Consider the following 25,711-nt stretch of genomic DNA (forward strand, 5'->3'; position numbering starts at 1 on the left):
CCCTTATTAGAAGAGAGAATGAAAAGAAGAAGAAGGAAAAAAAAGTCCTTTCCCTCCCCTGGTTTTAATAATAATAAGTTTATCTTGTTTTGTTTTTTTGTTTTTGTTTGTGGTGGTGTGTTTATTTGTTTTTTTGTGTTTTTTAATGTTTTTGTTTGTTGTGGTTTGATTTGTTTTTGTTTTGGGGGTTTTGCTTTGTTTTTTGTTTTGTTGTTTGTTTTGTTCTGTTTTTGTTTGTCTTTGTTTTTCCCCTCAGAGATAAATAAAGTTCTTTCTGTTCTATTTTGTTTAATTTGGCTTGATTCTTTTTGTTTTGTTTTGTTTGGTTTTGTTTGGTGTGGTTTCCTGTCAATACACTGATTCACATTCTAGTCCCTTGTTGGCAGTAATGCGCGTGAAAGCTGGTTTTCCATCTGCCATAGAAAGTCGAAGAAGAAGAAGCGGTGATGACGTATGAAAGTGCGTAGTGACGGTTGCCGTTCGACAGTTTTCCCTCCTCGTTGACGAAGCTCTACGGCCGCTGCCGATGTTTCGCTAAAGAGACTTTTGTCGTGAAAGATTTTGGACTCCGTGGTTTTAAAACTGTTGCAGGGAGACCGAGAAAGAACCGAGCACCTGTAACACCGCTGTTAAAGGTAAATCTGCGTCAAACTAACGACTGTTCTTTGTCCGTCTTGCTTTTGTTTTGCTAACGTTTACGCTAAGGATGTTAGCGACGAAGCTAGCTGGCTAACGTTAGCTTGACGCACGTAACTTGTAAGTAGCCACAGCAGCAGCGCGGTGTTTGTCCCGCAGTGCCGTGAGTTTGAGTTGGTATGATTTCACACATTAATAAGGGAGAGTTCTCGTGGCTTTGTTTGGGCGGTTAATCAATAAAGCTAACGTGTTGTTAGCCGAGAAATGATGCTATCGGTATGTGTTAGCTGTCGCTGCGTGTGTTGACTCGCGGTTACTAACCGGTCCTGTCTGGCTCTGACTCGTTAACGCGAGGTGAGGGGTTTGGTTCAAACTGGTTTAAACTCACATAACTAACTTAGCTGTAATAATGTTGTGATTTGGATTAACGTGGCGGGGTCGGATCTGTGTAACGGCCCAGCCCGGTTTACTGCACGTGGAGCAGGAAGTCATACCCCGGAGTGAGTGAGGGGTCTGCACTTAAACTGTAGTGTCAAAGTTTCTACCTGGTTTAGTGGTGGAATATGAATAAATACATTTACTCAGGTATTGTTGTAAAGCACTTACTCTAGGTATCTTTGCTTATCTGGAGTGTGAACACACACCTTCATCTCAGAGGGAACTACTGTGCTTTTACTTTTTACTGAACTACATCTGTCTGACATCTGCTTTCGTTGTGTTCATTGTGTGTGTGTGTGTGTGTGTGTGTGTGTGTGTGTTGGGGGGGGGGGGTTATACTAGTGTGATTAAATATATATTTTTCCAAATGCAAATTATTTCCTCAAAGGAAAACTTTGTCAACATCATTATGACCTCCTGAGATAAAGTAGCAGCAAAATGTGACACAGAGCAGACAGACTGACCAACACTGTTCTAACACCTGTCAGAAATGCTGCACGCACCTGACAGACTGAACTGAGGGCAGATTTAACGCCCTCAGAGGGGACAGTGTAAGGCGGAATTTATACTTATGCATTGAATCAATCGATGCCGTACCTATGGCATATGCTCTGCCTTGGCATAGAATTGCCGTACCCTACGCCATAGCCTGACATGCACCTCCTCAGAAATGTAACTCCTCGTCTCTGTAAGCTGAAACCATTTCCCTCAGTGGAAACAAAGCTTTTATTTACTTTAATTTCACAGCACACTGTGAGTGATTTATCCTGGCTGAAATATGAGCACAGGAAATCTCTGCTAGTCACTAAGCTAATTTATACAATGTCAAATGCCCGAAGCTTGTGCTAATAATGTTAGCATAAAGGTGCGGACACACCAAACCAACATCAAAGAACTAGCGGTGACGAAAGCCAACTGTTGCGTCGTCTACGTCACCTCACGTCACCCTGTGTCAGTTGCATTTGAACACACTACACGGACTACATCCGACGGCCAAGTAGCACGTACGTTCTGCGCCTGCGTGAGAGAGAGCGGAGTGAGAGAGTGGTACATCCTGTCAGCCGAGGGGTTTCCTATCTGTGCAGCCGAGCACCGCAGCACCTCCACGAACTATTACATCCAGACGGTCCCGGTGTTTCCTCCTCAGGCTCCACTTCACTCAGCTGCCCGATAAACCCGCTGCTTCTTCCCACTTTAACCTGAATAACAAACCAGGGCTCGGTGCTCCGGTTGGATCCAAACGGAGAGCCGGGGCTAGCTGGGAAGCTAGCGGAGGCTAAGTGGCTGTGCTTCCCTCCGGTCATGCTGCGGCTAATGCTAGCTGCTCCCAGCCAGCTCCGGTGTGTTATTCAGGTTAAAGTGTGAAGAAGCAGCGGGTCTGTCGGCAGCTGAGTGAAGTGGAGCCTGAGGAGGAAGCACCGGTTAGCCCCGGTTTCACTACAGGCAGATTCACTCGCTACAGGGGCGAGGAAATAAAACCTAAAAAGCCAATCAGAGTGATCTCTGTCACTGACTTGCGCCGACGCCGAAGTGCCGACAGTGCAGGACACACCGCAAAAACTAGGCCGACAGACGCTCACAGACGGCCTGTCTGTTTCTGATTGATTTTTTGCCTGGCGTAGGTCCGGCGGGGGGTCTCATAGACACGGTGGCTTGCTGGGCCTGTAGCATTGTAGAGGAAACACTATGAATATCGAGCAAAATTATTTGTGATCGATCAAAATCCTTAACAATCATTCATCGATAATCGAAAATTGATGCCCATCCCTAGTTAGCATGTTGTATTTGTGGGGAAAACATGTTTAGTATAAGACAGTTTTATTGTCGGTGAATCTTGTGAGTTGTAATGGAACTGAATTGTGTGCTGTTACCTTTGTTAAATGTTGCTGTTGTTCCTGGTTTTATACGAGAAGAGGAAATGATTGCTAGTCGCTAGGCTAATTTATACAATGTAAAATGCCATAGGCTTGTGCTAATAACGTTAGCATGTTGTATTTGTAAAATGTGTCCAGATAAAGACAAGTGTTTGTCTGTGAATGCTGCAAGTTATAATGAATAATGTTATGAATCAACTAAACTTTACAGCACTTCACAGAAACCCCTCTGCCGACTAGTGTTTTGGAGGTGTAACTGCAGAGTGACACAGACACACCACCACACAAGTATAAATCCCCCTTTAGAAGTGTTGTTTGTTTCATTCTTTAGTTTGGAGAACGTGAGACAGCAATCTCCTGTCCTTTGTCAGATAATAATCCTGTTATAGTCACATACGAATCCACTGACCTTGAAGTCCAGGCGTCACAGCTTAACACCATCCTTCTAGTCATGCACCAATCCAGCTTTTTCAGTTTCGATTCCGATCCCGATGCTGTGGCTTTGAGTATCAGTCAATACCCGATACCGATCTGATACCATGGTTGACCTAAAAAGCTATATACCTTTACGTGTAGAACAGAAAAGACTAGAGGCATCAGGCATTGATGACTACACAGTTCTTTTCTAAGATAAATGAAACAGATAAATGCAATGATGAACTATTTATTTTTAACAAAAATAAACAATTGTGCAACAGATGTTGAAATAGTGTGAAATACCTCCACACAGCAGATTCTCTCCGTCGCTCCATTTCGTATGACGTAGCGTGTGTCACAATAGATTTAAAGGGAAAGGATCGCCGTTGCATTTTCCGATACCCAAGCCATCTATTTTGATGATATCAGGGACCATATTCGATCCAGATATCGGACCGGTGCATCCCTACACCCTTCCTGCTGTACTCAAAGATTCCTCAGCTTTATGCTTCACTTCTCTGTAGAGCTTGGGTACGGCTGTGTCGGAGACTAAACTTGGGGGCGGAGTTACATTCCTGGGTTTACGTGTTTTTAGCATGTAACAGAAGCCTTGGTTTCAACAGCACTGTATGGACGCATATCTCTGCACAGGAAGTAGGTGATGGACTGTGTTATTTTCTTCGCTCTCTCACAGTTGATGGTAGTTGTGTCGAGCTAAGTGTCAGCAGCTAACACTATCTCTGGATGGTGGCGTGTGAGGTGAGCCGTCATGTTCGTAGTATTCCAACAGTATTTTATTCTCATATGACACTGCTGTAAATCACATGTGTCATATCCAAGTCCTCCTTCTGTGTTTTAAAAAATCCAAAATAAGTCCAGATGTATGATTTAAACACTGACGGCACATTTCTGATTTCTGTCTCTGGTGCCTCCATCTTTGTTTTGATGAACTTCCTGCCACATGCAGCAGACTGAGACCTCTGCTGACCTCACCAGGAACAAAACATCAGCACCATCTAGTGGAGCGAAAGAGCAACTGATTCTATTATTCTAGCACCAAAAGTTTTATTGAAATGTGTATTTGTAAAAATTAATAATGTCTGTAATAAAAGATCAATACTTTGCGTCTTTGTATCGATACAATATCGTCATGCAAACTATCACCACACTATACCCCCTGTCCTCTGCTCTGATTGGTTGTTTTCTTGATTCAAGCAAATGCCATTAGAAGCAATAGGATGAGAAGGACGAAGATGATTTTTACAGCGTATGCGTCTCATGTCTTCCTGTGTGAATATAGTGACAGTCTCATCAGATATGTTGTTTTTATACAAGTTACCAACTGTAGCTTTAAGAATACTAAATGTGTAAAGAAAACCTCAAACTCTTTGATTCAGGGTTAATCTGTTCAATCTTTGTCCTGTCTTCATGACAAAACAAAGTCCCAAGATGCTTCTGATGGTATAAAGCGACAGTTGTTTTGCTGCGTTCATAAATATAACTTCACATTGCGCAGTAAAATTCCCAAACTGTGGGAGAATGTGAAAAATGTGACGGCAGACAGTTCAACTTTAACCAGAGTGCATGTTTGTGTTTGTCTCCATACAGAAGACTTATGCAGTCCTGCTAGCAGGGCAAGATGTTCAACAAGTCATTTGGTACTCCCTTCGGCGGAGGGACGGGGGGGTTCGGCACCTCATCGACCTTTGGACAGCAAAGTAAGTTGTGTCATTTATCTATTTATTTCTATATCTATTTTAAATTCTGGGATTCAAACCTAAAGCAGCACTGGGTCAAGTCCAGAAATTTTCAACTTTGTGGCCGGGGCTGCAAAATAATCACAGCTGTCACAACGACTGAGTTCATGATTCTCTTACGGACCAAAATGTAGTAATTTTACATCTAAAATAATTATCTGAACATCATATCATTTATGATTTTCCTCCTGGAAACTGTTAAAAAAAATCCAGCCTGATCTTCACTCGTCTCAGCTCAGTGTGTTCAGTAAGATGGTCTAAACAGAAGCCATACTCACCAAACATCTGACTGAGTGAAACAGGCCAGTGTCTGAAATTGACCTTTCGCTAAGCCCCACCCCTTCGTGATGGTCCGGCAAGCTGTCAGAGTAAGCGTGGAGCCCACACTGTAACTACCTGCACTCCCTGAAGACATATTACCATATTTTCATAATAATGAGACAGTGATTCCAGAGAGCAGCAGACAGAGGGATCTGCAGTCTGTGTTTGAAGGATATATCCAGGATGTCAAACTGACTCAGCAGCAACAACAGGTTAAAAAGACAAAGATAGTTAGAAGCTAAAGCCGAACTATAGGCTACAGATCACAGTGTAAAAGTGAACCACCACATCACTGCTGATCGCCACACAAGACAATGAATATAAAGGGAAACTGTGCTGATATTGAACCAGCTGTGTGGCATCGCAGTGTGTGCAGATGAACAGTGTTTGGCTTCGTCTCCGTGCCACTGCCAGCATCTGGACCTCCACCGCCGGGCAAGCAGGAATCTCTGGGGGAAGTCAAACAACGTTCATCTGCGCACAATGTGATGACACACAGCTCGTTGAATATCGGCAAAGTTTCCCTGCTTCCCTTCACTGGTTCCTGTACAGCAGGGTCGGTCTTTGTTTCACTGTTATAATCAATAAAAAGCAGCATGTGTATACATTCAGTAGGCTATATCTTCAGTAGCTAGCTAGCTAACCCTACACTTACCTTGAGTCCTCTGATATTTACTCGCCAAACAGACGATCTACTCACACGATGTACCCAGTGATAATAAGTTGGAGAGAGTAAAGCTGTTGATTCTTCAGACTGAGTCTGATGTCGCTGAGCTGCAGTGTGAGAGTTTCAGTGTTGGTGGTGAAGTTAACGCGTCAGTGTGTGTGGTGATGTCCTCTCCTCATGTTACCTGCAGACACGGGCTTCGGGACGGCGGGAGCCTTTGGGACGTCTGCGTTTGGGACCACTGCCAACACTGGAGGACTGTTTGGTGCCACGCAGAATAAACCTGGTGGGTTGTTTCATTGGATCAGATGTTTGTGTGGTTGTTCAGTGTTTAACTTGCCCGCAGACTGAAGCACTACTAATATTCTTTATTCAGGCAGTTATTAAAACTCAGATAATTAATATCTATGCTGTGACACAGACGAAGCTGTTGAAGATGTGTTAAAAAAATATTTAGCCCTGATGTGTCCTTGTCTCTCTGCTGCAGGCGGTTTGTTTGGCTCCAGTACGTTCAGCCAGCCGGCCACTTCCTCCACCAGCACCGGCTTCGGGTTCGGTGCAGCGACCGGCACTTCCACCAGCCTGTTCGGCAACACAGGAACGGGCACCAGTGGCGGACTCTTCTCCCAGCAGCAGAACAATGCCTTCGGTGCCAACAAACCCACCTCATTTGGAAGTGAGAACCCTCCACACCGTTCAGACATTACTCCATCAGATCAGATCAGGCGTGTCACTTATAAAACAGTGTGTAGGATCCATACTGTACCTACGGACAGGATCCAACGAATGCTCAGTCAGGTAGACCGTATCGCTAAGTTCCCGTCTCCAAAACGTTTGTAAGCATGGGTCAGAGTTTCTCCCATCAAGCCTGTTTTTATAGATCACAACTTTTCCATGGGGGGTGGCGTATGCCTCTTTCAGGCCTCGTTTTGTGTTCACGCAGTGTTTATAAATGAGATCCCAGATTTGTAGAGACAGTATCCAGCAGGGACATCAACAACAGCTGACTCTCCAGCTCCACTGTATTTTGGCATTTTGACAATATTTAGATTTCGTGACGATGTCAATCAGTCACACTGCTGAGTAAATGTTTTTTGACAAATGCCTGAATTGTATGCTAAAAGTTAAGGCCTTTTAACCACTGAGTCTGTTTTTTGAATGCGTTTTCCGTCATCTGAAAAAAAAAAAATAGTTTCACACAGAAACATTTCAAACTGATTCCAATGTGTTTTCATTTTTCTAATCATTGCAAAAACTGGCAACATGACAAAATGAAAAGACACATTTCCTCCTTTGCCTCTCTCCACTGGAGTTACCTATCTGACTGTCATCACTTCCTCCCCGTCTTTCATTTGGCACCACAGCTGCATGAAGGGGCGGAGCTATCCTCATCTTCCTCTTCATCATCAACCACCTGAATATTACTATCTGACCTGTTGAACGTAGCTGTCTGAGTTATGAAATGATTCTGTGCACCTCATTCCTGTGTCTCATCTCAGCTGTGTCCCGCCGCCATATTTTCTTTACTGATTCTTGGTTAAATGTCTCTAAAGGCTCTGACAGAGGCGAAAAACTCAGACAATCGAACCTGTTCCGAAAATTTTAACGATGGACGACTCAGTGTGTTCAGACTGACACAATGTGAGTTTGTATTTATTTTTAGATGTGCGACAATTTTTGACGAAAAAGGGGACTGAAGGTCTTCATCTTGTTTTTAATTTCCTCCACCTTAGTTTAGTGTGTGTATTTTCATAAAGGAATGTGTGTGTGTGTTGAACAGCTGCAGTCAAAGCAGAAATCCTATCGCTCTTTGCTTTACCGTCTCCCAGCCACAGCGCGCTGCAGGATGGACAGACATGTTATTGAGGTCCGCCGTCTGATCCTTAAAAAGTCTTCAAAGGCATTAAATTCATAACAGTGTTAATGTTGACAGCTATTTTAGATTTAGTGTTTCTTTACAGACAAAAATGTTTTATATTTTTAGGCATATTTTAGTCAATTTTATCCTTCATAGTTTTATTCAATGAAACGTCAAAATGGTTTGGTCAGCTTTCAGTTATACTGTTTTTATGTTTTTTGTAATCTTGCTGAAATTGCTGCATGTTCATGTTGGAAAAGTTTTTTTTCCATAAAATGTTTCTGCTTACAAAAGCAAACCTGTAAATTATCAGTAACCCAGAGCTCCAGTTGTGTTTCCAACCTGCCTGGTCTGTCTCTGTAACACGTCCCCTTCTCATTGTGTCCTCCAGGCTTCGGGACGAGCACCAGCAGCGGCGGGCTGTTTGGGTCGACCAACACCACCTCCAACCCTTTCGGGGGAGGCACCTCTCTGTTTGGAGGCTCGGGGTTCAGCGCCGCACAGCAGCAGCCAGGAACCACTGTAAAATTCAATGTGAGTACTTGAGGTGCAGAGAGCACGTGTTAAGTTTCAGTCAGTATGAGTCCTGAACATCGGCCTGTTGGAGACGAACCAGGCCAGCGCAGAGACATCACTGCTGATCAACACACAGTGCATGCTGGGTAGATTTGTGTCTGATTTGCTCTGACATCACGTGGCAGCAATATTCTCAAGTGGCAGCAGGACTCGCAGTTGCTCTCCATCCTACTGCAAGATCCAGAGCATGATGGGAAACACCTGCTGTCACCTGACTGGCCCCCAGTTTTGACCACAGACAACACCTTTCATAGAAAATCCCAAATTTCTGTGTAGTCGTAACTTTAGCGTGCGATTTTAGGCTGTAAGTGTCATGTTGTGTACTGAAGGACATATCCTGTGGTTGATGTTAATAATAACAATACGTGGTCAGTGATCTACAGGTATCCTACAGATCGATGTAACAGGATGTAGATGTTTCTGTGACTTCCTCTTTATTCTCTAAAGGCTTCTGGAGACTGCCAAACTTGACAGCAGCTTTTTGTCTCCGCTGCCTGATCTCGACCACTTTCCAGGCGAGGTGCAGCTCATCTCCAGCGAGCCTGATGTCAGAGCTTTGAGTGTGTTGTTAATGGTCCAGTGTTTCTGCTACATTCATTCAGCAGCGGCGGCACGCCGCTGCTAAATTATTGCCGCCGCTGCTGCTCCTTCAAAACCTTTATTTTGTATTCGGCCGAATATTGCAAAAACACACATTCGGTATTCGGTGGAATAAGTGAAAAGCAAGGCCGAATAATAGCGGCTTGTTTTGATAAGGCAATAAAACAGCGTGCGGTGACGGACGGAGTAAAATGTCGGCAGTGTGGTGATATTTTACTCCGTCCGTTACTGCACTCGCATTTGCAACTAAAAATAGTTTTGTGCGGGCAAAATAAATCATTCAGCACGCTGTGTGAGTACAGATTTCAACCAGCAGCAGAAATGAGGGGTTGAATGGGGGTCACAGACATGGACAGGAATACGTATTCCTGTCAAATACGGCAGTGCGTGATAACGGCTTACCGGCGACAGGTGAATAACTTGTTGTCATGACTGCCCAAAAGTACCTGAACAGCCGAGCCGTGGCGGCACACAGGTATGTGAATTTGTGAATTTGTACTGGCAGCAAATTTTTCAGTTTGTGTTGTATAATTCCCTCTCAGTATAAAATAGTTCACAGGTCGTTTTCTGGTTTATTCACTGAGGACAAAAACACTTCTTTGGACATATTTCACACTTTTGCTCTTTTTCTTTTTTCCTTTCTTTTAGCCTCCAACAGGAAGTGACACAATGGTGAAAGCAGGCGTGACCACAAGCATCAACACCAAACACCAGTGCATCACAGCCATGAAGGAGTATGAGAACAAATCTCTGGAGGTCAGTTTGTGTTCCAGCGTGTCAGCTGCGCCATCACTGTCGGACCTGTCAGAGACCACAGAGGGTTTATAAAATATCAGAATTTGTAAAGAGAGTTCATCGCCTGAAAGCTGCTTTGTTGGTTTCTTCCAAGATGAATGAAACTGTAAATATGCAATAATCATAAAATCTGATGGAAGAATAATGTGTAGATGTTTTAAACCGCATGGATAAAAAGAAGAGAAATAGACAAATAGTTCAGGAAATTGTTTCGGTTATTCAGCCTCCAAACACACAAACTGTTTGTGACAGAAGCTTCAGGGTAAAAACATGAATGTTTCTGACACACCTTCAGTCCAGTGGAGTGCCGAATTCTCCTCGCTGACATTAACCAGAAGAAATAATAATTATTAAAAGTTGGATTCACATGAAACTGAAAACATTTCAGTCATGATACAGACACAGAGCGAGCTCAGTAAACATGAGATGTGTGAGCGGCGTCTTGCTGAGACTGCAAACATGACCATTTATGTGAAGTTGATTAAAATGAAATTAATTTTTCAGCACAGAGGTTGGTGGAAAGAGTTGTGTGTTTTTCCAGAGTTGCAGATGATCGTTGGAGCCGCTCAGTCAGCGTAGTTTTGGTGATTTGCAGATGCAAAGATGTTTTTTAGATCCTGACCTGACTGTTGCTTGTTCCTCTTTCCTGTCTCCCTGCAGGAGTTGAGGCTGGAGGACTACCAGGCAGGCAGGAAGGGCCCGACCAACCCGATGGCTGCGGGGACCGGTGGTCTGTTCGGTGCGCCCACGGCAACGTCCAGCACTGCCACTGGCCTGTTTGGCTCCACCGCCCCCAACACCAACTTCTCCTTTGGGCAGAACAAGAGCACATTTGGAGCCGCACGTAAGTGGAGACGACAGCAGAGGTGTTTGTCTTCAGGCCTTTACACAGCGGGGCCTGTTTTTTGTGATTAACTCACATGTCAGTATATGTATTTTTTAACTGTTTTTTTAACGTTACCCCGTGTGAAGAAAAAAAATTCAGAACAAGGGTAATTTTTTTTTTTTTTTTTTTTTGGAGCATTCACACCACAAATGAAGGCTTTAATGGCAGACCGGTTGACGGTTTGTGTCAGCGTCACCAAACAACAACACGCCAACACAGCAAACTGTATTCCTCCGTTCACCCTGACAAAGTTTACAGCAGATCTCCTTCTGTTCTTTGCTTTAACACATGAAGACTATAAAGAGATTTAATGTAGAATATTCGCATGTTTGCATTTCTCTTACGTTTACTGGTCACGCCCTCACTGTGTAAAGACCTTTATTCAGACATCATGTCAGCACAGTGTTGAAGTTTTTCTGATCCAGCGTCAGTTCAAACATCTGAGGCTGACTCTAAACTAGAGCTACACGATAGTAGAAGAAAAACTGAAAGCTGACAAATGATTTTTTACTCTGAAGACTTTTCTGAGAGTGAGATGAGGTCGTTTAATACACAGGTCACCATGACACCGCTGCAGTCTTCCAAAGACCCATTTCCACCAAACACTTTCAGTACCTCTATCAATCCAGGCTGAAGTTAGTGATCTAACATCATGTTAATAATTCAGGTTGCTTATCCTAAAGTAAGGAGGCTCCCCTCCTGCTCCTCGCTCCTCCCCAGGTTGTAGTTGACGATCAGCAGGCGTCTTAGATGAACGTCTCCAGCTCACTCTGCAGTGAGGAGTGGCCTCAAGACGCTTCATTCAACAGAAGCTTTATTTCTTCTGTAAAGTGAACACAAGGCAGTCATTATACAGGAAGCTGAAGTGATCCCCACACTTCCTGTGGACCACTGGACAGTGTCCACAATTCACTTTTTGACTCACTGGCCAGTTTTTTGTGTCTCATATACAGTGGTTTTAGTACTTTTCATGTTGAGAATAAGGTATTATGTAGAAGTCCAACCTGAAGAAGAGGCGGGAGCAAAATTTGAAATAAGTAGTTTTGTGTACTGTGCTGCAAACCTTTAAACATCTGAAGCTCCAGTGCTGTGTGCAAAAAGTTAACCAACAGTCCTGCTGTTTATTAGATATCAGTTTTCATTGACATGTTGTGCAGCTGAATATTGACTTGTAACTGAACACGTAGAAAATACAGTGATATATGTCGTGTATCAACGTTCAGCCTGAAAATACTGAGATGTGAATTTTAGTTCATTTTGCCCAGCCCTAACATGTCACAATGTCGATGCTGAAACGATGTGTCGTGCAGCCCTACTGTCGACCTCTCTTTTAATCATTTCCCTCCCACAGATGTGAACTACAGTCGGTAAGGTGTCCGTTTTCTTCTCTGCAGCAGCTGCCGGCGGTTTTGGTGCCACCACAGGCGGTCTATTCGGTCAGCAGGCGCCGCAACAAGCCAGCAGCCTCTTCAAGCCGTTTGGTCAGACCACGACCACGCAGAGCACTGGCTTCTCCTTCGGAAACACCAACACCATAGGACAGGCCAACACCAGCAGCATAGTGAGGAGCTTTCTGTTTCTTTACACAAGTCTGAGGAAACTACATGTTGGAGAGCTCTCTGAGACAGTTTTTTCAAGATGCTCATGGATGTTAAAAACAAAAAACAAAACAGTATTGATATATGAGCAAAGAGAATGTAAACAAAAGTAAAATACAACTATATGGTTTTAAATCCACACTCAGAACCTCACGGATGAACTGTGACGAGGTTGTTAAATCTGACAGCAGTGAGATTTTGTAAAATATTGATCAACTCAATACTGGATCTGATCATTAAACATCATGTGGAGCTGCTCGCAGAGAAATAAACACGTTTGTTAGTTTGACTCCACAGAAGATGAAAAAAAACAGATGTGTGTAATGCGGCATGTTTGTAGCCGCCTCCTCGGCCTCCTCGGCCTGGGTCTGGAGGATGTTTTGGGTGTTGTGTCATAGCGCTCCTCTCCTGTCATTCAGGGTTTGTTTGGAAACACTGCAGCGTCTCAGTCGGGTGGGTTGTTTGGTGCCGCTCAGACAAGTGCCGCCACAGGCTTTGGGACGGGCACGGGGCTGTTCGGCCAAACCAACGCTGGATTTGGAAATGTCGGCACACAGGTACAAAGCAGGCTGATGGAGTGTGTTCATCAGCAACAGGAAGTCTGTCAGTCAGTATCGGAACAGAAAGTTGACCCTGCTACAGCTCACTGATTTATAAACCTGCGTGTGTGTGTGTGTCTCTGTGTGTGTGTTACAGCAGAGTTTATTTGGTAATAAGACGGCAGGGTTTGGCACCACCACCACCAGCGCTCCATCCTTCGGCACTGGCACCGGCCTGTTTGGGAACAAGCCCGCCCTCACACTGGGGACTGGAACAAACACGTCCAGCTTCGGTGAGCAGCAGCGCAGTGATGTCAATCACTTCAAACATCACAGCTTTCGATCAGTGGTTCATCAGAAACTTTGATTAGTGATGAGTGTTTTTCTGTTGGTGCAGGCTTTGGTGCAAACCCAGCTGCAGGAAGTCTGTTTGGGAACAAGCCGGCCACTGGAGGACTGGGGACAGCACTGGGAACCAGCTTCGGAGCAGGTACTGGAAGAACCACCACAACAGAGGATTGACACAGGGCTAAAACCAGCTTGTAAAATATAACAAAAGTAAAATATGTATACGTCAGGGGTGGGACCAGAGGATCTTTGATATTTAAGTCATGAAACAATATGATTGTGATTTTAGAAATGTTCAATATGCTGAGTATTACGATAAAACATGTTGTGATTTATTATCTTTTTTCAACTGCAAATTAGTCTCCAAATGAAAACTTCAGGGAGACACAATATTGGATTTTTTGCCAATATCTGATATGCTGATGAATAGCAGCTCATTTGACTGATAGTGATATACCGATATATCCACACACAGTTTCAGTGGAATTAACGTCATATTAACCTCTTTAACTCCGTTCGGACGCCGGCGTTCTCACTACTCCCTCCCTCCTCTGTTAAATGGTATCTCACAGGCGCACTACGTCATCAAACCATGTGATGCTTGGTATCACCGGATTCAGGAAGCTCTCGGCTTCCTGAATCCGGTGATACCAAGCATCACCGGACCAAGCCATGTCATGCCGTTTTTTGAGGGGAAAAGTTAAAGGATTGCTTGCGATCTTATGTGGAGCTGTTAGTGGGGACGTAGCTGTTTTTATAAAAGGTAAGAGTCTCACTCCTACCACTATTTTTGGCTGAGATATACCGTCTAGAAAGTGGGATCATAACTTTCACGTTTCATATGGCTTTATTTGGTGATATTTTATGGTGTTTCTGTGTCATAAACAACATCAGCTATCATAATCACACCTGATTTCAATAAGGTACAATGTTTGAAGCTGGCTGAGTGTTGTTTGATCACTGATAGGACTGTTTTGAAGCTGAGTGACCGACTTGTCATTTGGAGCTCCGCCTGGATCTTTTCATGGAAAAAACACTGTAGAATGGTCATACTTTGAGCAGTCTTCTTCAAATTTGAAACAAGTGTTCATTGATAGTGTGTCTACAGCCCCACAGTGTCATTTACCTGCTCAGATAAAGCCACAGACAGTTATTCATCCTGAAAATCATTTTTTATTTTATTTTAGGCAAAATCTTCAACTTTTTACTGAATTCAGAGGCCCATTACTCTGTCTCTGTATCACCTAGAGCGTTTCTGACACTTTCACAAGAAACTTCAGGGAGTTTTCTTTCTGGCGAGACCTCATGCATGCATGTAGTCAGAGCGGTTCAGAAGCTACAGTCATTTTAATTTGGGTATGTCATTTTAGGCGTTTTTGCTACAAAATGGGGGTGGAGTACAAGAGGTTAAACAAAGATACGCTTTTCTTCATCATGACGGCCCACCAGCAGATGGAGACATGACACACTGTTAAGTGTCTGTAATATTAATTCATTATGTGAAATAAGGCGGCACAGTGGTGCAGTGGTTAGCACTGTCGCCTCACAGCAAGAGGGTCCCTGGTTTGAACCCAGGGTGGGGGAGCCCTTCTGTGTGGACGTGAGAAGACGCTACGAACCAATCTCAGGTCTCAACTGGTGTACGCAAGTTTGAGTCACGCCCAGGTTCCACCGGGCACGTCAGCGGCGCGACACGTCTGCAACGCGAGTCCCGTAGCAGCTCGCCCCCCGTTAATCAGTTACAGCTGCTGCACCGGCAACGGGAGCGGCGCGACAACTCTCTATTTTACCTTCTATTTTTGTCGCGCTACGCTCCCCTACGCGACCCTCCAGCAGATAAAAACTACATGAAATAGTGTGCTAAATGAGCACAATGTGTTTAAATGAATAAACCACTATCAGAGGTGATATGTGAAATAATTTTTCATGCATTTACCCATGTTTATCCGTGACATTGTGTAAATGTCCGTGGCGGACATTAATAAAGTGAGTAGATGAGAAACAGTACAGTAAACTTGTAGATAATTCAAATATATGTAATAACTTAGGTGAGAAATGCTTTAATATTTCATGCAGCCTCTCGGCTCGGCCTCTCTACGTGTCGCTTCCGTACACAGTCAGTGGAGCCCAAATGAATACGCCACGACGCCACGCTTACGTTTGCAGCTGGTGGAGCCCGGCCATCAGTGTGGACCTGCATCGTGATGAATAATCATGACTTCAAGATTGATCAAAATAACTCTTTATCATTTTGGCTGTGTGTTCAGCAGTGGGTACAGGACAGACGTCTCTGTTTGGGAATAACCAGAACAAACTGGGTACCACACTGGGAACGATGGGAACGTTCGGAACGACTGGATTCAGCAGTGGAACCAGCAGCCTGGGCTTCGGAGCCCAACAGCAACCAGTTGGTGAGCTGTTTCTGCCTGTCTGCCTGTCTGTCTGTCTGTTTGTCCGGCCAGTTCTGAGGTGGTCAGGAGCACCCCTTCAGTTGAACGTCACATTGAAATGAAAAATAATTGGATCTCTATCTGACCCCAGCCATCAAACCACCTGTGTGAAATTTTTTCCCTTTCTTCCCTTGAAACATTTTTCTAATCAGCCACCCTGTTGCTGTACCATCTTCAGACAGTCCCGTCTCCGTCCTCCTGTCTGATCAGTTGACACCGTGTCTTTCTTTTTCATTGTGACCTCTCTTCTCTCAGGACAAGTGTCTGATTTGTTTATGTAAATCTTTTCCTCCCTCAGCGCTCACAGATCCAAACGGTGCGGCCGCCCAGCAGGCCATGCTGCAGCAGCAGCTCAGCGTTCTGGCTTACTCTCCGTACGGAGACTCACCGCTCTTCAGAAACCCGCTTTCAGACCCCAAGAAGAAAGAGGAGGTGAGAGACACAGCTACACACTGCTGCTTCATTTACAACAAATAACACCCTGCTGTTTTTCTTGTCATTTCTTTATATCGTTTGTACCCGGAATACAAACACACACAGTCTGCAGTTTATTTACCTGACCTGTCATTTAACCAGGATCCTTCTTAAGCAGGATTTATACTGGTGCGTCAGCTCTATGCAGACCGTACACACGTGGCCTACGCCATTGTGAGCACTTATACTGGTGTAGTGGTGTGTCTGTGTCACTCTGCAGTTACACCTCCAAAACACTAATCGATGGTGGGTTTTTTTGTGAAGTGCTGTAAAGTTTAGTTGATTCAAAACACACATTAAACACACATTAAACATGACTAGTGACACTTTCAGACACAAATCAGCTTCACTATAACTCGCAGCATTCACAGACAAACACTTGTCTTTATCTGGACACATTTTCCCCACAAATACAACATGCTAACGTTATTAGCACAAGCCTATGGCATTTTACATTGTATAAATTAGCCTAGCAGCTAGCAGACTCTTCCTCCACTCATATGAAGCCAGGGACAACATCAACATTTAACAAAGGTAACGTTACATAATTCTGAATATACTACTGCAGTAATACTCTGATTATTATACTCCACTTTCAAAGATCCAAATGGTCACTTTAATCCTTCTGTCAGTGGGAAATATGATCCAAATGTTGTCATGTCTATTGATACTGATCAAAAGCTGAACATTTTCCAGTCAGATAAAATGTAGGTTATTAGTCGTCCAGGTGGTGTGAGTGGGAGGAGCTATCGCTGACTTCCAGGTGTTGAAAATGATGTTTAGACTCTGACATCCTTTTTGGGTTAAACACCAAACATAAAACAGATCTGTTGATGTAGTGGCTTCTGTGTGTTCTGACAGCGTCTGAAACCAACCAATCCCACGGCTCAGAAGGCCCTGACCACGCCCACCCACTACAAGCTCACCCCTCGCCCAGCCACCAGAGTCCGCCCCAAAGCACTGACATCATCAGGGGCCTCCAAGTCACAGCTCTTTGATGGCCTGGACGACGACGAACCCTCGCTCACCAACGGAGCCTTCATACCCAGGTACCCGTCTGATCGCCACGGCAGCAGCGTCCGAAAGGTGTTTGAGTGAAAAAATGCTTTGTGACATCATCTGGTTAGTCTGACCACATGTTCACCTGCAGCAGGTGGAAGGAAACATTTCATCTCTTTAAACTTCAAACAGGCATGACAGACTGCTACTTGATCCACGACCAATCGTCGCTGGTTGTCTTTCACAAAGTGTGTGATGTCATCAAATTTTTCTGGTCTTATTTTTATTATCATTACTATAATTTCAGTCACTGTCTGTTCCTGTGCCAGCTGAACTCTTACTGTAGTAATGTAAAAAGCGCCACCAGATGGGCGGAGCTACATTTGAAGAACCTGATATCGAGCAGTCAGAACCTGACGTTAGCGACAAACAGCTCAGGCTTCTGTCATCTGTGTCATCATGTTGTACGCTGCTAATGACATCACTGTGTTACATCATGAGGTGCTAAACTGCACCAAAAACTGTGCGGTGACACCAGAGGAATGACTGATGAATCTACCACAACGGCTTTTTACTCTGCTCATAAAAATGAGAATATCTCAAAAACTAAATAATGTACACGGTTCAAATAACTTACGGAGTGTTAAGAAATATTTAGTTTGTGTTTCTACAGTTAAATTACAGTTATTTTATAAAATCTTATTGAAAAAACTTTTTTTAATGACACAATTTCAATACTTTCATCTGTGATCATGGTTCATTGACTTCCATAAGTTTATAGCTCATGTTGTCCAGGTTTTAGGTAAATGAAGCTTTTGAACACTCTCCAGGAAATGACATCACAGTAAGCTAGAATACCAACGCAGGCACTGGAGGACGATTTTAAAGGGTTAATAGAAGAGAATCCTATGTGGCTGATGTATGATGTCACAGTATAAACTCTGTGTGTGTGTGTCTCTGTGTCTGTGTGTTGACAGGAAGAGCATTAAGAAGCTGGTGCTGAAGAACCTGAACAGCAGTCAGTACAGCAGTCCGGTCACCAAGGAGACGGACGACCTGGCGTCACCCTCGGAGTACCCGCAGAATGGACACAGGTCTGAACACACACACACACACTCAGATCACAGTCCTTGTTACCTGTCAAAGGTGTGTGATGATAATTTGGTTTCCTCTGTGCTGTCTTACTGTGTGCAGTCACATGGAGGAGGAGGAGGAGGAGGCGGCGCCGGGCCCCAGCAGCCGGCCCGACGACGACCCCGAAGTCACCCAGTTCTACGTCAACCCCATCGCCAAGCCCATTCCACAGGGCCGTGCACAGACCAGCCTGCAGGACACCATCAGCGACCTCAACATGCACAAAGCGGCACGGAACGGACTGGAGGTCAGCAGGTTTCTTCTGTTCATGTGTAGACTGGGATGGTTTGACCAACATCAGGAACCTCGACGTTCATGTTTAGCTCAGTTTCATCAGCTCAGAAAACAAAGACATCAGATGAGGATAAAGAGTCCGTCTGAGATCACAGACTGAATGATTCAACACGGAGTGTGTTCACAGTGTTTGTCAGGTTTTAATGAACTCTCATTTTGTTTCCTCAGCTGAGCAGCGAGGACGTGTCAGCATCTCTGGGAGAGGAGTCTCTGCAGGAGGACAGAGAGGAGGAGCAGCAGGAGTCCCAGCAGTCTCCTCACCCTGCAGGTCAGAACAAAAAAAAAAAACAACACATCAGTACTGTGGACCAGTAAAGCCGGATTTATACCTGTGTGTCAGCTCTATGCAGAGCCTACGCTGTTGTGAGCACTTTAACTTGTGTGGTGGTGTGTCTGTGTCACTCTGCAGTTACACCTCCAAAACACTAGTCGGTGACAGAGGTTTCTGTGAAGTGCTGTAAAGTTGAGTTGATTCAAACACACATTAAACACACATTAAACATGGCTTCATAGAGACAGTTTCAAACACAAATCAGCTTCACTATAACTCGCAGCATTCACAGACAAACACTTGTCTTTATCTGGACACATTTTCCAAACAAATACAACATGCTAACGTTATTAGCACAAGTCTATGGCATTTTACATTGTATAAATTAGCCTAGCAGCTAGCAGAGATTTCCTCTGCTCATATTTCAGCCAGGATAAATCACACACACTGTGTGGAGGCTTTATTGTCTTCACAATTTATTGTTTCTTATCTGTGAAATTAAAGTAAATCAAAGCTTTGTTTCTACTAAGGAAAATGGTTTCAGCTCACAGAGACAGACAGGAGGTCTGTCCAGCTCCTAACTCGAGTTGGGAGTCAACAAATCATCTGATCCTTCAGAATCGATTTCTTTTCTCAATGTTGACATGTCATTCTGATGTCCGACTGCTGTGAGTCGTGGCAGTGAGAAGGAAATGATTCAAAGATGGCTTTGTTTGATAAATTAATATGACGTCAGTGATGCTGTAATGTTCCGTCTTTAGCTCCGACTTGTTTGTGGCACAGTTTATAAATCACGTCCTTCATGTTCTCTGACTCTCCCGTTTAATCCTCCAGTGCAGTGAATATCTGACACTGTGTTACTGCTGCGTTTTTGCCCCTGAGAGTCCCTGAAGTTTTTATTTGGCAATCAGCTGCTGAGCAGGACATTTAGCCTCAGGAGGACAGTAGGGACAGAAGCAGAGACATGTTTGAGGTCATGAGGCTCCTGGTTTGAAACAGGCTGTTTGTTTCATTGAGACGCTGGGAGGACACGACGGGCAGCGACACCTGAGAATCACAGCTGATATATATTAACCCTGATAAAAGAAAGTGCATCACCCGCTCTGTTTCCTGTCCTCAGGCATCGTTCTGAACCGTGTTGGTTACTACACCATCCCCTCCATGGACGATCTGTCTGAGATGGTGGACGAGAACGGAGAGTGCGTGGTGGAAAACTTCACAGTCGGCAGGAAAGGTATGTGAGGAGCGGTGGCGTCTTCTTCTGACGTCATGCTGTAACACTCTCAAAATCTTCTGATGATTCTTTATGAGCAGCTCGTTAAGAGTTGCTGGTTCCCAACATGTGTGATGTCAGAGTGACAGCTCTGCTCTGATTGGCCCTCACAGGCTACGGCTCCATCTTCTTCCCCGGCGAGGTGAACGTAACGGGGCTGAACCTCGATGAGATAGTCCACTTCAGACGCAAAGAGGTCATCGTGTACCCAGACGACAAGAACAAGCCTGCGGAGGGGGAGGGGCTTAACAGGTGAGCCTGTCCTGAGGACACGTTTGTTCATGGGTCCCACAGCGGTCTGTAGGAAGTTCAGGCTTTCCCATCATGTGTTGTTAATCCACTTCCTGTTCTCATCTGACTCTTGTGTGTTGGCAGGCGAGCGGAGGTGACGCTGGATGGCGTCTGGCCAAACGACAAGACGACCTGCACTCAGATCAGGAGCCCAGAGCGTCTGTTGGACATGAACTATGAGGGTCGGCTGGAGAAAGCATCCCGCAGACAGGGAGCTCGTTTCCTGGAGTACAGACCGGAGACTGGCTCCTGGGTGTTCGAGGTCAGTTCATGATTTTGGTAGAAGCTGCTGCGTGTTCATTGGCTCACAGACGCTGAGGTGGTCATGATAGAAATTATATTTCAAACACCTTTTAACTAAAAAGGTCTCAACGGGCTGTAAAACAAACAAACAAAGCTCACTGTGAGCTGTTCAGGTGTAACTGACTCCTCCTCTTTCTCCCTCCCAGGTGGCCCATTTCTCCAAATACGGCCTGCAGGATGAGGATGAGGACGAGGACGTCCCGCCCAAAGCCGACCCCAAGAAGCTGAAGACGATGATGTCACTTCCTCCCTCCAAACTGCAGCAGCTGCTTCCTCCCTCCCAGCAGCAGGTGGCGCCTCAGGCTCAGGTAGAGCAGCCTGCGCCCACCAACACTCATCATCATCACCATCATCATCCTCACTGACACACCTGAGATGATTAAAGGAGCGTTTCACTCAAACTGTTTGTTTGTATCCAGCAGCTCATGATCAGATATATAAAGTTGCTAATGCTAATGCTAATGAGTCACATGAGAGTTACATCAGAGTTTTATACTTGACACAATGTTCCTGTGGTCTGGAGCTTTTTTTGTTTTGTTACAAGCACCAGCCTGATAGTAATGAGTTTTGTATCGACGAGCATGGTCTGAAGTATTTGATGTTTTAACAGAGAGGTGAGATCATAAAGGTGAAAGGTGTTTCAGAGTTTTGATCAGTGTCTGAGTGTCGTCACCAAACGGACAGCTGTGAACATGAAGCAGGATTTATACCTGTGCGTCAGCTCCATGCAGAACCTACGCCATTGTGAGCATTTGTACCTGTGTGGTGGTGTGTCTGTGTCACTCTGCAGTTACACCTCCAAAACACGGTCAGCAGTGGGTTTTCTGTGAAGTGCTGTAAAGTTTAGTTGATTCAAAACACACATTAAACATGACTTAATAGAGACAGTTTCAAACACAAGTACGCAAATCAGCTTCACTATAACTCGCAGCATTCACAGACAAACACTTGTCTTTATCTGGACACATTTGGTTTATAAAAAGTCAGAAAACACTGATGGTGAGGACGTCTTCAAATGTCCAGCAGTTTTAGCACAATGAATGAATGTTAGACACTGAACAGTGTTTCATGTCTCCATCTGCTGGTGGGCCGTCAGCAAGAGTGTGTCTGTATAATATGATGTTCTTCCACTACAGCAGAGAAATAAGTTAAGTGGACATACAGTATATTGTTATTGCTCAAATGAGCATATCAGAAATAGGCAAAAACCCAATCGGGTGCATCCCTAGTGCGCACACATCCAGGACGAAGCAGCTATGTCAAGCGTTTAAGCTGCAGTTCAGCTGTGACTCTGATCATTTATCAGGTCAAACTGTTGTGTTGTCGCTCGCAGTGTGAACGCAGCATGACACGGGGACGACGAGGCGCTGAGCGAATCAGAACACTGCGCACAGCTCTACAGGGAAATGAGAAGTGACACGTTTTTCAAAGTCAGATTTCAGTGATTGGACAAAAGTTACAATGTCATGCAGAATTCACAGGATTCGGCTGAATTTGTGTTGTGACGATCACAACGTCCTGACGACACTGAGACACATACAAACTGCTGGGACTCACACATCAGTGTTTCCTGTTTATTTGAGTTTCATCACATCCTGTTGGTGCCAGTTTTTACACTTTTATTATCACAAAGTAAAGATTGAATATTGGAGGCGACACTGTAGTGTAGTTTACACTCTCTGAACCTCTGCTGAGGAAACTTAAACTTTATTTAAGTACTAATTTTCATGTCATGCAGTTAATGAAAGAAAAATGAATAAAGTTAATGAAGACGATATTTAATCTTTTGTCTGTTAAATTTGTGGTAATATTAAAATCCAGCGTTTTAACTTTGGAACAGCTGAGGCTGTCCTCAGTTTGATTTTGTTTTTCTTTTTAGCAAATTAAATTTATCTTTAAATATGAGGCGTCTGTTACTTTGACCATAGAAAATAATCAGTTTTCATCTGGAAATCAATCAAAATGAACCAGGATTCACTGACCAGAGATCAGTGGCTGGTTTATCAACAATCAGGCAACATCACCACAAATAATAACCTCCTGTAGCTCTTTAAAGAGCAGTCCAGTCAGCAGTCAGGCTGACATGAATAAAATGTGTTCTCCAGAAATGGTATAAATATGAATCCTGAGGTTTTATCATTGAACAAAAATACAGACTGAGGAGTTGAGACTGAAAACAAAGAAAATTAAAACACAGCTCCGCTTTATTGATAAAGCACCTTTTACCTAGCTTACTTTTAGCACCTTCACAGAGACATTTTAAATGGCACAGACAGAACAGAAAAAAAGAGACTATATATATATATATATATATATATATATATATATATATATATATATATATATATATATATATATATATATATAAAAATAAATGAAGAATTTTGAAAAACTAAAAAAAAAAATTCAAAAAGAAAAATTGATGAAATAAAAAATTAGAAATATAATTTTAAAAAACTAAAAATTACAACAATTTATTTTTTAAAATAAAAAACTTAAAGTATATTTTTTTAAAAAAAAATGAAAATTTAGACAGTAAACAATATCATGTTAACGATAAAACAATATTTAAAGAAATTAAAATTACAACAATAAACAATATGTTAAATGAATGAAAGAGTAATAAATCTGATACAACAAAAATAATAAAATGTTAAAAACAACGTCTTAAAAATAGTAAAAGTTATAGCTATAAGCAAAATGTTGTTGAAAAAATACAAATAAGTATACGAAATTAGATGAAATTAACAAAATTAAAAATATATATGTATATATAATATATAAAATATTTTGGGGAAAAAACAAATTACAATAGTAAATATAAATGTTCAATAAAATATAAATATCTAAAAATTAAAACAAACAAAATGTAAAATAAGAGGATTTTTTTCAAAATTAGAATTTACAAAGTGTTGAAAAGTCAATGGAATTAATAAAGACAAGTGATTCAAATAATTTATAAATCATTGATTAAAAAGTCATATCAAAGTGATTGATGATCTTCATCATTCTGTTCATGTCGTCATACTCGTCCTCCTCATGTCTCTGACGGTGTGTTTGTGTCTTCAGTCCACTGTTGTCGTGGACCTTCCGGGCAGCGTGGCGGAGTTGGACAGCCACATGGCCGACATCTCCCAGAGCTTCCCAACAGAGAGCATGCTGGGAGGAGAGGAGGACGGCGACCTGCCGGCGACAGCTGAGATGGACACTACAACAAGCGGGAAACTCGCAGGTTTGATCTCCTCAGAGCATGACGGCATCTCTGCGTCCAGCCACATGGCGTCCTCACTGGGGATCAACCCACACACCCTCCAGGTAGAGCTGACGTCCTCCCCGCAAACAGGAAGTCCATCAGTCAAAATAAAAGCGTTGCTGAATGTTGTCATGTTTTGTGGGCAGATCATGAAGGCGTCGCTGTTTGCTGAGGATGAAGAGGAGGGCGACATGTTCCAGGATCAGGGAGCGATGAAGGACGTCTGGTCCCCTCGCCTCGTCCTGCCGGGAGCTCAGACCAGACCCTCCGGTACGAAACACAAACCTCCGTCCACTTCCTCTTCTTTTCTTGTCACTGTTATTTACTCGGGGAAGTTTCCCTGAAAGCTGAAGTCTGTGTTCGAGCAGGACGAGGTTCAGTTAGTGAAAGATATCAGCAAAACTCTGCAACATTCACAGGAAATAATCTGACTGTGTTCAGTTGTTCTGAACTGTGAATGTTTTGCATTGAATATCAAATATCCATAAAGTGCGTCACAGTCGGGGGTCGCCAGTTTCTCAACGATAGAAAAGAGGCAGGTGTGAAAGCGCCCAGACTCTTGAGCATTAACACTGCACTCACACAGCTCATTCTTCACACTTTGAACTCTGTAGAGACTTCACGCCTTCGACCAGTGTTCATTTTCATCACTGATTAATCAGACTGTTATTTTTGTAGTTAATCAGCTAAAGTCCGTCAGGTGTTGTTTGATTGGTCGTTTATAGAAGCAGGATCACAGTTCAGTTTATTGAGATTTAAATCTGACATGCTGACGCAGCTGAGAGCTTTGGTGTTTTATTATTACTGATGGATAAATTAGGTCACCTCGTAAATTAATTGTTTCATCACTACTTAAAGTTAATGAGTGACTTTTTATTGTTGGTAAGGCAGATGTATGACACAGTGTGTACAGAGAGGATGTAAATCAAACAGCTGTTTGTCTCTTCCTGTCTCCGTCTGTGCAGTGGGCGGTCTCCTTCAGGCTCGTTTCACCTCCGGCCTCATCTCTCAGCTCTCAGACTCTCCTCGTCCTCCTCTTCTTCCTCCTCCTCTGTCCCGGGGCTCTCCAGCAACCACCGAACCCTCCCGCCCCTCGCACTGGGCCGGCCCTGGGTCCTCGTCCTTTCTGCTGCCCCCCCGAGCTCCAGAACCTTCGGTCAGGACGGTCGGCGTCCGGCGGCTGGGCGGCCCCGTCCCCCTCAAAGAGTCGGTCACTCTTGGAAAGGTTGGTTTGTTTTATGTTCTCATGACGTGAGAGAAACTCTGAAGGTTCCCTCAGTAACTCAGATATTAGAGGTTCATTCACTTCATGACGTAGAGACGGTGGAGTTAGATCCTGGTGTCGATCAGAGGTGGAGGAACGACTCAGGTCTGTATTTATATGACACATTTCATACCCAGAGTGCTGCACAGGTCCGTCAGGTCAAGTTTCACTGTAGTCCAATCACAAAGGGCTGCTAAAAGATGTGCTAATACTAATTTTAATTTAGTAAAATAAGTTACTGCAGGAAAATACTGCAGTCTAGAAACTGCTACAAACAAAAGTCCTGCTTTCATTTTTATATATATATATATATATATATATATATATATATATATATATACACAGTACAGGCCAAAAGTTTGGACACACCTTCTCATTCAATGTGTTTTCTTTAT

At 43.6% G+C, this 25,711-nt stretch overlaps 1 protein-coding gene across 4 annotated transcripts in view; it reads left to right on the top strand.

The window, feature by feature from the left end:
* Positions 1-467: 467 nt before the first annotated feature.
* nup98 (nucleoporin 98 and 96 precursor) overlaps positions 468-25,711 on the top strand; it is a 39,989-nt gene continuing 14,745 nt past the window's right edge. The window contains exons 1-24 of one of the 4 annotated variants that reach the window (XM_033635459.2): positions 468-635; positions 4,974-5,083; positions 6,301-6,396; positions 6,598-6,786; positions 8,360-8,502; positions 9,793-9,900; positions 10,600-10,783; positions 12,220-12,386; positions 12,843-12,980; positions 13,120-13,255; positions 13,360-13,452; positions 15,578-15,721; positions 16,059-16,192; positions 17,096-17,283; positions 18,211-18,327; positions 18,428-18,614; positions 18,830-18,929; positions 20,053-20,166; positions 20,319-20,457; positions 20,581-20,758; positions 20,946-21,107; positions 23,869-24,114; positions 24,199-24,322; positions 25,018-25,277. In XM_033635459.2, coding sequence (XP_033491350.2) covers positions 5,005-5,083; positions 6,301-6,396; positions 6,598-6,786; positions 8,360-8,502; positions 9,793-9,900; positions 10,600-10,783; positions 12,220-12,386; positions 12,843-12,980; positions 13,120-13,255; positions 13,360-13,452; positions 15,578-15,721; positions 16,059-16,192; positions 17,096-17,283; positions 18,211-18,327; positions 18,428-18,614; positions 18,830-18,929; positions 20,053-20,166; positions 20,319-20,457; positions 20,581-20,758; positions 20,946-21,107; positions 23,869-24,114; positions 24,199-24,322; positions 25,018-25,277 — 3,426 coding nt within the window. In that variant the 5' untranslated portion in view covers positions 468-635; positions 4,974-5,004. The remainder of the gene's footprint in view (positions 636-4,973; positions 5,084-6,300; positions 6,397-6,597; positions 6,787-8,359; positions 8,503-9,792; positions 9,901-10,599; positions 10,784-12,219; positions 12,387-12,842; positions 12,981-13,119; positions 13,256-13,359; positions 13,453-15,577; positions 15,722-16,058; positions 16,193-17,095; positions 17,284-18,210; positions 18,328-18,427; positions 18,615-18,829; positions 18,930-20,052; positions 20,167-20,318; positions 20,458-20,580; positions 20,759-20,945; positions 21,108-23,868; positions 24,115-24,198; positions 24,323-25,017; positions 25,278-25,711) is intronic. The other 3 variants (XM_033635474.2, XM_033635467.2, XM_078172656.1) reach the window with 3 other exon arrangements.

This window comes from Epinephelus lanceolatus, chromosome 11, assembly GCF_041903045.1.
Source record: "Epinephelus lanceolatus isolate andai-2023 chromosome 11, ASM4190304v1, whole genome shotgun sequence".
Lineage (NCBI taxonomy): Eukaryota > Metazoa > Chordata > Actinopteri > Perciformes > Serranidae > Epinephelus > Epinephelus lanceolatus.